The following is a 12,863-nucleotide window of genomic DNA, read 5'->3' on the forward strand; positions in this document are numbered from 1 at the left end:
ACAGCGTTGTGATGACTCGTGTTTCAGCCATTCCTCTGTTTAGCTCCTTTGAGCCACGATCTCACCATCTATCTACAGTAGGTGAATTCACACCCATTAAAGAGCTCAATGTTGCTGTGGAAGAGGACATATTAGGCTCATTTTCAGGGTCATAATTGTATTTAGTGGCTTTACTATGTCTCCATGCTTTAATGTTCAAAAACGTGATATATGAAAATTGTCCAGAATTTACAGTATAATGTGGAGAAGAATGAAAAATAAAACAAAATATAAATAGTAAATGTTATATATAAGTTGCAAAACCAAAGGTAGAGAAAAATGTAATTACAATATTTCTGGTAGTATTGTAAGTAAGTTATCAGGTGGGATCTGGAGTAATGGGGCAGACTGCTTCACTATCTAACTCCTCCTTCTTTCTCTCTGTTGATTGACAGGTGGAGGCGGGGCATCAGTGGTACCTGCAGGTGATTTATGTAATCAGCCCTGAGTCTCGGTCCGGCCCCAGGATTCAGCGCTCAGTGACCTACGAGCTGAGCCGCCCTAAACGTGACCTGGTGGACCGCAGCGGGCATCTGACGCTCGACGAGTCTCTGATCTACGACAACGAGGGCGACCAGGTGAAGAACGGCACCAACATGAAGTCGCTCCGCCTGGAGGCCGGGCCCTCCGCCTCCTTCAATGCCCACGTGGGCAGCTCTGTGGGCGGGGGCGTGGCGGCCGTCACCCTGCTGGTCCTGGTCCTGCTGGCCGGCTGCTTCCTGTTCCGCCACTGCCGCCGCTCGGCAGCGAGGAAGAGCAAGAAGGCTCAGAAAGTATTGGAGGAGTATCCGCTCAACACCAAGGTGGAGGTGTGCATGGACAAGTGTATGGAGAAGAACTTCAGCTCCAAACACTGCACGGTCAGAAACATCAACATAAACCGCAACCAGGACGCCAACGGCCAGACCAAGGTCAAACAGGTCAACCTGGAGGTCAAACTCCACAACAATCTCAACGACGGCACTGAAGTCTGAAACACAGAGGAGAGAGAAGAAAGAAAAAGGATGATGTGAAAAACAAAGGTATTTTCTAAAAGAAAGTTTGTACTTAAGGAATGAGATTTTTGTTAATGTATTTTTATACCACTTTGAAAAAGGGAAGAGTGACAGCTACGCAGCGTTTGAATCATTTCACAACTGGGCTACCTCAGGAATCCACAAACCACTCACTGCGAGAAACAGCCAAAACATCTGCATCCCATCATTCAAGCTCCATATTAAACTGCTACTATTATCATCACTGTTTGACTTGACATTTACACCCTTCTTAGCACCAATATGGTGGCTGGTAGCTCAGACACTGGCGATTGTTTTAACTCTGCTGTATTGAGTCATTTCACTGCTACTTAGTGTCACTACTGTCAAGTCCTCTTCATCTATGCTCCAGTTATCATGCAGATTACTTCATTTTAAGAACCTTTTCCTGTGGACTTCTACATCGGCTACAGCTGCTTCTGACTTGTGAAAGTATTTAGTGATCGCCCGAGGCAGAATGAGTGCAGAGTGTGAATAATAACAAAAATGAATGAGACATACTCAAGTGCAATTACGTAATACATCTTGTTAATCCTACCCTCACGAGTTTGCATTAAACATGTATTTCAAGCCTTACTTAGAGACATTTGTGCTGTCACCTTGAACAAAACTGATATATTTTGTGTACGTACTGTACTCTTATAGCTGCCAATATTAAGTGCCATGCAGTATTTTTCCTCACAAATTTCAAAAACTAATCATCCAAAGTGTTTTTCTTTTCTTTTTCACGAGTGAGAACATTTCCATGTGATTTTAATAAATCAGACGCTGTTTGCATAACATAGGTTTCACTCCCGTCCACATGACTGAATGCTTCAGCCTTACTACCGTTCTTATGAAAATAATCACTAAAATGATGTATTTTATAAGAGATGTGTGTCTACCTGCATTTGTTCCGCCCAAAGACACTAAATCCCTCCCTTGTTTTATAAACTTTTTTTTCTCATTTATGTATTATTATGTTACCATCGATGATGTATTATGTACCACTATGCTACTGATGTACCCATGATGTTTAAGTTACTTTAAAGTGTATGACACTGGTTGGAGAGCACTGCAAAGGAAAGAGTTGTCTTGTCTTGTGAGACATGTCTTTCTCTCCATTCGTCCCACCTCCTGTCTTCTTTCAAATGTGTGCCTATCAAAATAACATGGGAACAGGAAATTGTGGCAAATAACAATATATTTTTGGTGCTATCATTTTGTGGAAAATAACTACGATGCTATCAACATGATGCCTGTATTTGGTGCCTTTTTTAGTAATAAAAAAAATTAAAACCCACAAAGGTATTTTTTCTTGTGCAACATGTTAATGTAAATTAACTGTATGACTAGTTTTGACAACAAATCGGATGGAATGTTTAGGGACAGAAAATATCAGGTTTTTTCACAATCATCCTGGAAAGTCACACTTTTTCACTCAATTTGACGATTGGAAAAAGCATTAACACTTTGAAAATGTCAAATAAACCCACCAGGAGTTTAGCTAATACAAATTAACGTTACATTTGCAAAACACTGACAGTGGTTTGCTCACTGTTAGGAAACGCTCATGTTCATAAACAAGAAAGTTAAGAAAAATACGAATACGTTTCCTTTTAATAGAAAAAGCTATTCAAAATAATGTGACGGATTATATAAACCCGCTGTTTATATTTCATAATTATGAAGAAAGACGTTGGCCACATCTAATTATTTTCAGAGGCAGGCCTTCTATATTTATAAATGTGAAATGTCCGAGCGGTCCCTGAAGGTGTGCACAGAGTGGGCGTGGCCAGGTGACTCCAGGTGGATATTTCAGGTTCCAAAGGAGAAAGCAGGTGTGGCGGAGAAAAACTTTTCCGGTTCAAAACTCAAATCCAGGTGAGCTACCCTTTCTTCTTATACATACGCTTTTTAATACTTGAAGTTCATTCTTTTAATTAAATGATATGTTTTAATTCCTTTTTATCACGAAACAAAACCAAATATTTCATTTAATTAGTTAAATGTGCTATACGATGTGATATTTACGGTAATTTATGTTAATTCCATTGGAAATAAGATTGAAAGGTTATTTTTTTCTGTGTAACTTTGTATCGTACTGATTCTGAAAGTTTGATGTAAGATGAACATATTCACCAGCTGATTTAAACATGGATGTGTCAACATTATCCTGTGGCAAATTTGGCAGAGCGTCACGGATATCACAGCAAACATAAATACTAGACTGCTCTAAGGTCACAATTACAGTATTGTAATGGGTGGATGAAGACTAGTGAATACATCTCCAAATATATGTCGCAGTAGCACAGGTTAAAAAAGCAATGATCTGGATTTTAATAGTTAAAAGTTCATCTCTGTTTTCTTCTCAAGATTTAGAGTTTTCTCTTGTATTGTAATCAGTAGTCAAATAATTGTGATAAGTGAAGTTAACATAAAGTAATATTGTATCGTAAGACATGCTATCGAGTTTCACAGGAAGCAATCTAACAGACTATTATAAAAGTTTGAATGAGATATTTAAAGTAACAACAACCACTAAACATTGCTTGATTGAACTAAAAATGTTCCAATACATTGTACACACTATGGCAAGGTTACCTAGTAAGACATTATAAACTCATTTAAATTGCATTTGTTAACTATTTCTATCATCGTTCATCAACACTTTTTAATTTGTGCTGTTTTTTATGAATGGAGTTTGGTGAGAATAAGCCAACAATTATTCTAGAGCTTGCCAAGAGAGAAAGTTTAAGAATGATTATTTTATATTTTTTCACAGAGTAACTTCCCGTTATCATGGCGTCTTTATGGGTAAGTCAAAATATGTATTTTGTGAAGTTTTACCCGATTGTAGGCCTACTGCCTACATTTATACTTAACTGATTAACATTCTGCAGGATGACTTGGACAGTCTTGTGAATTCCCCTTCCTCGTTCGAAGCAACAGTAGGTCCAACCTAAACTTTACACTGATTTCAAGCTTTACAAGGATATTTATGATTGCACAGCACAACTGATGTAAAATGTAAAACAATTATACAAACTGTCTGTTCCTCAGACTGGAGAGAGAGGAACCATCAAGCCCAAAGCAGACTTTGATGCAGGAGACGATGCTGTGGCACTGAGGAAGGCCATTGAAGGACTTGGTACACACACACACACACACACACACACACACCATATAGTCAGTCCCTGTGGTATTTTTAGATTGATGTAGAAGCCTAATGCTAAGGTTCTTGCTATTGCTAATTGAGTAGCATTAACAACATGGTGACCGTTAGCTTAGTTGTTAGCACCAACACTCTTATCTGTTGATTCTAGTGGAATATATTTCCCCTTTTGTGGTGAGGTTAAACTACTGTATCTTTTTAAGTTATTTATTTAAATATATGACATTTTGAATATATTAATTAATTTGTATTTTATTGACAGTAGACACACACAGTATTGGGCAGTAGCACAACAGAGCAACACTGAACCCACATCGACTGAAACACAACCTTTTTTTCCTAAAAGATAAAGTGAAATAACAAATGATGTGTGGTATCTGTATATTTTACATCTTTTAGGTTATACTGTATGTCATCTATCTAAGGTTTTAATCGGCATAAACAGCCATACAATTAAAGCATTACACACGTTGTTTCTTTTGTACTTCTGCCAGCCAGATACAACTTTTAAAGTGTTTTATTTTATTTACTGCATGCAAATGTACATCAATACACTTGTTGTTATGTTTATTGAATGTCCCTCCTCACGTTTTTGTTTTTTTAATGTTCCAGGCACCAAAGACAAGGTTTTAATTGACATTTTGACCCATCGAAGCAGCGCTCAGAGGCAGCTCATCTGTGAAGCTTACCTTGGAGCCACTGGAAGAGTAAGATAGAGCTGCTGTTTTAACTTCACATGTTTAGATCCTTTTTATATAGTTCATTTCAAAACAACTCAGAAAAAAGTTTGTACTTTGTTTAAAAAGCAGCTTGGTCTCATGATAAATGAGTCATGTATGCTGAATCATAATTCAAAGCCTGGACCTAGCCCTGTGCTCCCAGACATCACACAATGAGCTTGTTTTTCATCTTATTTAAAACCCATTTGTACTATTAGCTTAGCTGGATTGGGTTACATTTAAGAAGTAGGAGTCTTTGTATTTACTTTACACCAATTTTATTTAAAAAAAAATGTACTTAACATTTTGGCATTATACTATTGTGTAACTAAAGGTTGCATGTTACCAGATGTGGTTCATTACTTCCTGTGAACCTGACACCTGAGGTGATATTTACTGTTCATCTTTCCACCAGAGCTCTTATACACAGCGGCACATTCCTTGATGTAAAATTGTGTTATGAGTCTGACTGTGGGCTAAAGGCCTGGGTGTATTTGCATGGGTGTGGTTGTAAGTGTGTGTGCTTCTGCTTAAGAAGTGACAGGTTGTGTTTACATCACAGACTCTAGTGGAGGACCTGAAAGGAGACACCAGCGGAGACTTTGAGGATCTGCTGGTCGCGCTCGTCACCCCGCCTGCAGCGTACGACTGCCATGAAGTGATGCGGGCCATGGAAGTCAGTTCATGTCAGATTTATAATCTTCTTTTTAACTTTTAACTTTACAAAATAAGTATTACTATGAGGAAATAAGTATATTCAAAAAATATTTAGAGTACATTGAGTTTGCAAGTAGAACTGAGAATAATACATTGTATTAGTTGTTTTTTTTTAAACGTAACTATGTTAAGAACCCTGATTCTTAGCAAAAGCCAATCCTTAAGTCTTGCATATCTTCTTTAATGTCTACCTCCATTTGTAATAAAGGGGTTTCACCATTTCATTGAACTTGAAGTTACATTTAAAACATGGAATGTACTATGAATTGTATGCATAGATCAAATGGAGTTATTTGAATCTGTTTATAGGAGATATTTGTACCCTGCTAAAAATGTATTCATGCAGGACTATCATTAATAATTGTTGTTGATAATGTTATTGGCATTCAATTAATGTGTGACGTTGCAGGGAGCTGGGACAAAGGACAGCGTCTTGATTGAAATATTTGCCTCCAGATCCAACCAACAAATCAAAGCTCTCACTGACGTCTATCTGGAAGGTAATCCATTTACTGCCTTCTTGATTATCCACATATTTGCTGCAGTTGAATCAGCAGGTCATTGGTCTTTTCCTTAACAATTCACCTTAACTAGTACTAAACGTCATGGTGATGAGAAAAGAGTTGAAGAAGAGGCCATCAGTATTTAGGAAAAGATATCTGCGGTGCCAAAATAACCTGACGGCACCTACCCTGGTCGACGTAATTATGATGCACTAACGGACATTATTGACGTACATCTGCTGTGGTGGAGCGCATTTAGATACCTCACCCTGTGCATTCTCAATCATCATGTTGTCTCTTATGACCTTTAAGAACGTTGAGAACAATGACAAACATGTTACTCCATTATTTAAGATGTGGAAAATGCTTCTTTCTTTTTTTTTTTGCGTAACTCACATGATCCACATTTGTCGATCCTGATCGGTTGTCTCCGTGAACGACCGAATGGTCAATTTAAATGGCGGCTGCAAGATAATGTGGAACAGCATTTTGTCCTTTTCATTTCGTAAAGGATAGTCCAGTACACTGAAAGAGATGACAAGCGAATCAGTGAGTCTGCTACTTCCGGGTCATTTCACTTCTTTAGGAACCTTACTAAGGGAAAATGACAATTCTAGTGTAACCCCAGTTAATGTGAGTGAATGACAGCCCATCTAAAACACTGGACTGACTAGCTTATTTAAGAGTATACATTTCTTGTATTGTGATACATTTTGTTTTTAATAGTGGTCCTAAAACCCAGAAAAGACAGAGCATTTTACTACTTCCCTCAAAGTCTAGACATAAAATACATCCGTAAATAGCCCACTCGTGAATGTCCGAAGCTTTTATGTTTCATAAAATTGACAGTTGCTAACAAGTGACTAAAAAACTTCTAAATGTCATCCCACTGACGAAACTAAGTCTTTAGCTCAGTGGTGGTGATACTCAGCCATGCGACCGTGATGTAGCTCGTCAGCTTAGCTTTTTATTTCGGCCATTTGCATTTTCGTTTCAAAAATCACAAAGTGGTGTTATATGTGGAGATTATCCTGCTGAACAAAAAGTGTTAAGTATCACAAATCTGTGTTGGCCACAAAGCTGATTTTCTGCTAGTTAGTGAAATAATTGGATTTTGTCGAAGGAGCCCTTGCAATGCTAGTTTCCAGATTAGCCTACAAAAAGATCATCATCACTGCACCGCTTTATATCATGAGTTTGTTTCCCTCCACAGAAACCGAGAAGATGTTGACCCTTGACCTGAAGAGTGAAATTTCCGGAGACTTTTCCAATGCGCTGCTCTTGCTGGCTGAGGTTTGTCTTCATGATAAAGGAAAACTGTGTCCAGAGATATATATATATACATATACATACATACATACATACACACATACACACATATACTTTACTTACATACAGTAAGACCGGTGATATTCCAGACAGAGTGCAGGGATAGGTGCACCAGAGAGAAAACAAAGTCAAACTTCAGTCACAAAATTAAGTGAACAAGTTATTTTAATATGTTTCATTTGTGTAGGAATCTGGTTGAATTGAAATTGTAGTTTCAAAAGAAAATTAGGGGGAAAAAGAGGTTACATACAGTGTCTATAATAGTGAGAGTGAACTGTGCAGGTTTTTAACAATCAGTCAATTCAAACATGTGTCATCTTCACATTCATCGTAATGACTAAACATAAAGGGATGGTAAACCAGTTCAGTTGGATATGAAAAAGGCTTGTACGCACGACAGGAGTTTCTACAGTGTGAAGCCACCTTACTTTCCACTTTGTGTTTCATTAAAATAAGAGGTATATAGGGGCTAATGTTGTTTTGTATCCCTTAGATGCATAAGTGGGTCTTTTTTGACCCGGTGAGGTGGTATCTTTGTAATTACATTTTTTTTTTTATCATTTCATATTCCAGCTATTCCTCAAAAAACATGTTTTGGATATCATGCCATTCTAAATTTAAATTTTAAGAAATTGTAGTTTTTGTATTACTACCGCAAGTGGGTCAAAAATGACCCGCATGCATTTTCTATGGAATTTCGTCAAGGGTTAATGATATTTTTGTTTATTTTTCAGGGCAAGAGGGATGACAACACTGCAGTGGATGCAGATAAGGCAAAGGAAGACGCCAAGGTGCAGTATGAAGCATGACTGAACATGTTTAAATAGTGGAATATATCATGTAACGGGCCCTGATTATAATTCCCTTTAGCACAGGCAGACACCAGTGGCTTTCTCATGTTTTATTCCTCTTCAAATCCGCCGTGAAAACTACACATAAAAAAACTGTATAAATGACAAAACATATGTGAGATGACTTTAAGCAAAGTAATAAACGTACAATTAATCTATTCTGTCCGCAGACCCTTTACGATGCTGGGGAGAAGAAGTGGGGCACGGATGAAACTAAATTTGTTGACATCCTCTGCAACAGAAGTATACCTCAACTGAGACAAAGTACGTCACATTGAGTTTACACTGTGTTTAATCGACACTAGACACATACAATGGTCAATTTGGAATTGTAAACTGACACTTTTTCTTTTGTGTAGCTCTTGTTGAATACAAGAACATCAGTGGAAAGACTCTGCAGCACAGCATCGAAGGAGAGATGTCAGGGGAGCTGGAGGAACTCCTGGTGGCTATAGGTGTGTGCTTTACATGTTATATGTACAACAACTTGTGGAAAGTCTTCACAGAATGAAATCTTCAATAGTCTCTTATGGGAGAAATGTCTTCTTTCTTATAGCTTTTTACTTTTGTATAAAATCAACTTTTAACCACATTGTTGTTTTAAACGTTTGTACTCCTCCAGTGAAATGTGTGAAGAGCGTACCGGCCTTCTTTGCAGAGCGCCTGTATGAGAGCATGAAGGTGAACAAAGAGTTTTTATTAAAAGGATATAGCAGAGGCCAAGGAAAGAGAAGCTACTCACCGCATAACGTGTTTCCTGCTGGAACATATTAATCACTGCAGTCATTATCCAATGGAAGGCTCTTAACATTGGCTTACTTAAATCCAGTTGTTGACTTATATGGCTGTTCAGCAGTGAGAAATGTAAAATAAATTATCTCCTATCTTTAAAATTCCTAAATTGTTCTCTCACTTAAAGAGGCCCTCTTATGCTTTTTGGGGTTTTCTCTTTCCTGTAGTGTGTGATATAGGTTTCTGTGCATGTAAATGGTCTGCCAAGGCTAACATCCCAAAGTTCCAATTACCTTAAGCATTGCACTGCTGCACTACACACCTAAAGAAAACGTAATGTAGTATGAATACTGAACATTTTAAGTATATTTTCAGAGTCGATACAATACACACTAAAATATTTAGTACACAGCCTTCTACCCGTACCCCCGCAGTGGCCACCTAATCTACTAGAAGTGATCTTGTTTTATACATTGACAGAAAAGTCAGTAGTTATTTCATCAAATAGTTTTTTTCCGTGTGTTTTGTCAGGGTGGAGGAACAGACGAGTCGACTCTGAACCGGATCATGGTGGGCCGCTCTGAGATCGATATGCTGGACATCAGAGCCGAGTTCAAGAAACTCTACGAGTACTCTCTGCACTCTGCCATTGAGGTGAGGTCACTGTACATACAAGGATTTACTGTAATGGGAAGTAATTATTAGGGATGCTCCGATCGATCGGTCACCGATCGATATCGGCCGATACTCACTCTCTACCGATCGATCGCGAGAGCCGATCGCATGACGTAAAATACATGACACTTTTCTCTGTGTGCGGCAAAACAAGCTCGCCAAAATGGCTTCACCGGTCTGGCATTATTTTAAGGTGTCCGAAAAAGACAGTAAAATAGCGGTATGCAACGTGTGTGAAGCAGAAATCCTGCAGCTCCGCCCGCCGGACAGGTAAGCGCAGCGAAACACACACACAGGGAGAACCAGACCGCAGTTCATTTCCTCATATTCCAAACGAGAAATTACGGTAGCAAATCACCCGGTTCTTTACGACCAGAACTATTAACGGGATACAAACCGGAGGAACCAGGCATGGAGGGAGGTGGCAGAGACAGTGGGTGAAACTGGTAAGTTTTCGCCTGTTTGGGGAGTTTATATATATATATTGCTCGCATAAAATCCCCGGGGTTTTTTGCTTTGTATGTCGGGGGCGGGAGATTCATGTGATTGGTTGTTGGTTGCGTTGCTCGCAAAAAATCCCCAAGCTTTCAGACACGCCCAGCTCCAAGATTTTCAAGATTTTTGAAAAGCTGCTGTGTGGACGTACCGTAAGAGTTAGACCTAACACACGTAGCTATTTTATCTACCTCTGGAACAAGCTAAACTAGTTATTATAAATATATGTATTCTTCATTGTCGGGTCACTCATTACTGGATCAGTGAGCTGCATGAGATACTGACAGGCTGTCAGGAGAGGGGGGAGAGGGAGAGAGTAAAAGAGAGCGCTTCCGCTAATTTCTCCCGTGTTATTATCCAAAGTTAATGTAAACTTGAATACTGTACTTCATTTGAATGTAATAATTAAGTTGATTGTTGTTTGTGGAAGCTCCAGTGAATGAGCCCCATTAACTGAGTTTTAAACATCATTTTAAATGGAAGATTTAAAGTGATGTTTAAATCTTCCATTTAGGCCCCGCCCACTCGATCGGATCGGCGATCGGTATCGGCCGATACTGATTCCGGTGATCGGTGATCGGCGATCGGCCCCGAAATTGACGATCGGAGCATCCCTAGTAATTATAGGACTATCAATTCAACCATATGTGACCCGCTCTATCGAAATCAGTCGGAAGTCGCAACGGCTCATTTCAAAATAAACGTGGATTTACGTAAAAAACAATTTTTTCGGGGTTCGGTTGTTTTGTTTGATTTTAAACAAACAAAGTCTTGGCTTTCAGAATATGAAACTTTTATTTCCAAAATCACACGATAAATACATGTTTGAAGCTTGTAAAGGGATGAAGACAGGCACCTCTCCCTCGCAATCTGCTCTTCCGCAGCGCCCCTCCCTCCGGCTGACATTATGAATGTAAGAGTATAGTAAACATAGATAACACGGCAGGGTCCGTTACAGTTTGTTTTCATCCGATTTCAATTAAACAAAGTCTTGGCTTTCAGAATATTAAACTTCTTTCGGCAAATTCAGATGATAAATACAGCTTTGAAGCTTGTGACGGCATAATTACAAGCGGAGAACGGAGTAACTTAACGTCACTGCAGGCATAACAACAGCCGTGTTTCTCGTGAGGGTTTTCCCCGGGAAACAAACATAATGCACACAAAGGCAAAAATACACACACACACACGTATACACACACACTCGCGAGCTTCCCCTCCAAACAAAAATATCTTCCCTCCGTAGTATTTTGATCATTTGCTAATAATCAATCAGATCGATGGATTCCAGAGAAGAAAAAACTTTTAAGGCCTTTTTCTCAAAATGATGACTCTGTGACAGTCATTATATAATGTGACATATTTCGCTTAATATTTGTAGTACACAAACAATCCTGATATCATTAGAAAGCTAGGAATATCCTCTTTCCAACAGTGTATACAACTCAAAATGTGTCTTCGGGTCAATGCGACTGATTTCGATAGAGCAGGTCACATTTACATGCATTTTTATCTGTCAAGCACTATTGATTTTTTTTTTAAGTATTTGTTTGAATAGTCAAGAGGTCCTCTGAGACACACAGACTAAAAATGACTAATCCGCGGGTAACAGGAGCATTCTCCATATGACATAAAACTCATGTTACTAACTTTGGGAATCTTTAAATGTTTATTGGTGAGGTATATGTCGTCTGATTTATGTTAAATGTTGGGAGTTGTCTGACTGTTGTGTTTTTTTATTTTTGCACCCTTTTTTTTTTGTTGCACAATCTGATGATTCAAAAACTAACCATCCATCATTTGTAGAGACTAATTCTGCTTTTCAGAAAAGTGAAAATAGTTTCCTGGGTTAAGTAAGCTTGCTACTCATTTCAACTATTGAAAAAAACAAAACACTACAGACCTTTTTTAAAAGGAAAATGTCGACGCTGTTTGGCCTTCGCTTGTGAATGTTTGTTGAAGGTATCTGAAAACAGAATAATAGAAAGGGACGCAAAAGGACTACGTACGATACACTGCTGAATCTAGCTGTTTTTCAAAAGTAAAGAAGACTTTAAAAAGTGTTCTTACTTGTGGAACTACGGCGGTCAACAGGTGCAAACGTGCTACAACGGCCTAAAAAGTTTTCATTAGTTTCAGCGTTTATATGCAGTGCTTTGAGTAAACGCTGCGCATGCTTCGTCAAGTTGGTGAAGGTATTTCTTCATTGGTATGTGTTTGGCCAATTTGTCTTTTTATATTTGCATCGTTTTTAAAGCTGCAATGCGTTTCTCCCAATGGAAGTGTTTGGGGCCGCTGTAACCGGTGGCACCTCTCGGCCACCGTAGAGAACAGCTCTAATATTAGAAATGTAAGGTAAGCAAGTTTCTACTGCTGTAACGCACAATGTCCGTGTGAAATATAACCACCTTATACTCTAAAATGAATTATAATCATCATTCAACAATTATACCTCCCATGCTCATCTTAGTTTTAGTCAATTAAACTATTACAAATCATCATTCTCTAAATGATAGAAAATGCTTTTCACCATTAGTGGAGCAAGTACTCATCCATGTCTATGATGATCTTTTACTGCAGTAAAATACAAAGTACCACAGTGTAGAAATACGAGT

General features: G+C 38.5%; 2 protein-coding genes across 4 annotated transcripts in view; both read left to right on the top strand.

The window, feature by feature from the left end:
• fras1 (Fraser extracellular matrix complex subunit 1) overlaps positions 1-2,355 on the top strand; it is a 315,805-nt gene extending 313,450 nt beyond the window's left edge. The window contains exons 73-74 of one of the 2 annotated variants that reach the window (XM_034216718.1): positions 435-1,061; positions 1,136-2,355. In XM_034216718.1, the coding sequence (XP_034072609.1) occupies positions 435-1,013 (579 nt within the window). In that variant the 3' untranslated portion in view covers positions 1,014-1,061; positions 1,136-2,355. Of the gene's footprint in view, positions 1-434 lie in introns of both variants that reach the window. The other variant, XM_034216717.1, reaches the window with a different exon arrangement.
• A 474-nt stretch (positions 2,356-2,829) lies between these two features.
• The window catches only part of anxa3a (annexin A3a), a 10,906-nt gene continuing 872 nt past the window's right edge, over positions 2,830-12,863 (top strand). For both annotated transcript variants that reach the window (XM_034216720.1, XM_034216719.1), the window contains exons 1-13: positions 2,830-2,936; positions 3,838-3,869; positions 3,956-4,003; positions 4,116-4,203; positions 4,840-4,934; positions 5,509-5,622; positions 6,073-6,163; positions 7,380-7,459; positions 8,230-8,286; positions 8,517-8,610; positions 8,706-8,801; positions 8,969-9,027; positions 9,610-9,732. In XM_034216720.1, the coding sequence (XP_034072611.1) occupies positions 3,855-3,869; positions 3,956-4,003; positions 4,116-4,203; positions 4,840-4,934; positions 5,509-5,622; positions 6,073-6,163; positions 7,380-7,459; positions 8,230-8,286; positions 8,517-8,610; positions 8,706-8,801; positions 8,969-9,027; positions 9,610-9,732 (960 nt within the window). In that variant the 5' untranslated portion in view covers positions 2,830-2,936; positions 3,838-3,854. The remainder of the gene's footprint in view (positions 2,937-3,837; positions 3,870-3,955; positions 4,004-4,115; positions 4,204-4,839; positions 4,935-5,508; positions 5,623-6,072; positions 6,164-7,379; positions 7,460-8,229; positions 8,287-8,516; positions 8,611-8,705; positions 8,802-8,968; positions 9,028-9,609; positions 9,733-12,863) is intronic.

The sequence above is a fragment of the Gymnodraco acuticeps genome, unplaced genomic scaffold (genome assembly GCF_902827175.1).
Source record: "Gymnodraco acuticeps unplaced genomic scaffold, fGymAcu1.1, whole genome shotgun sequence".
Taxonomy (NCBI): domain Eukaryota; kingdom Metazoa; phylum Chordata; class Actinopteri; order Perciformes; family Bathydraconidae; genus Gymnodraco; species Gymnodraco acuticeps.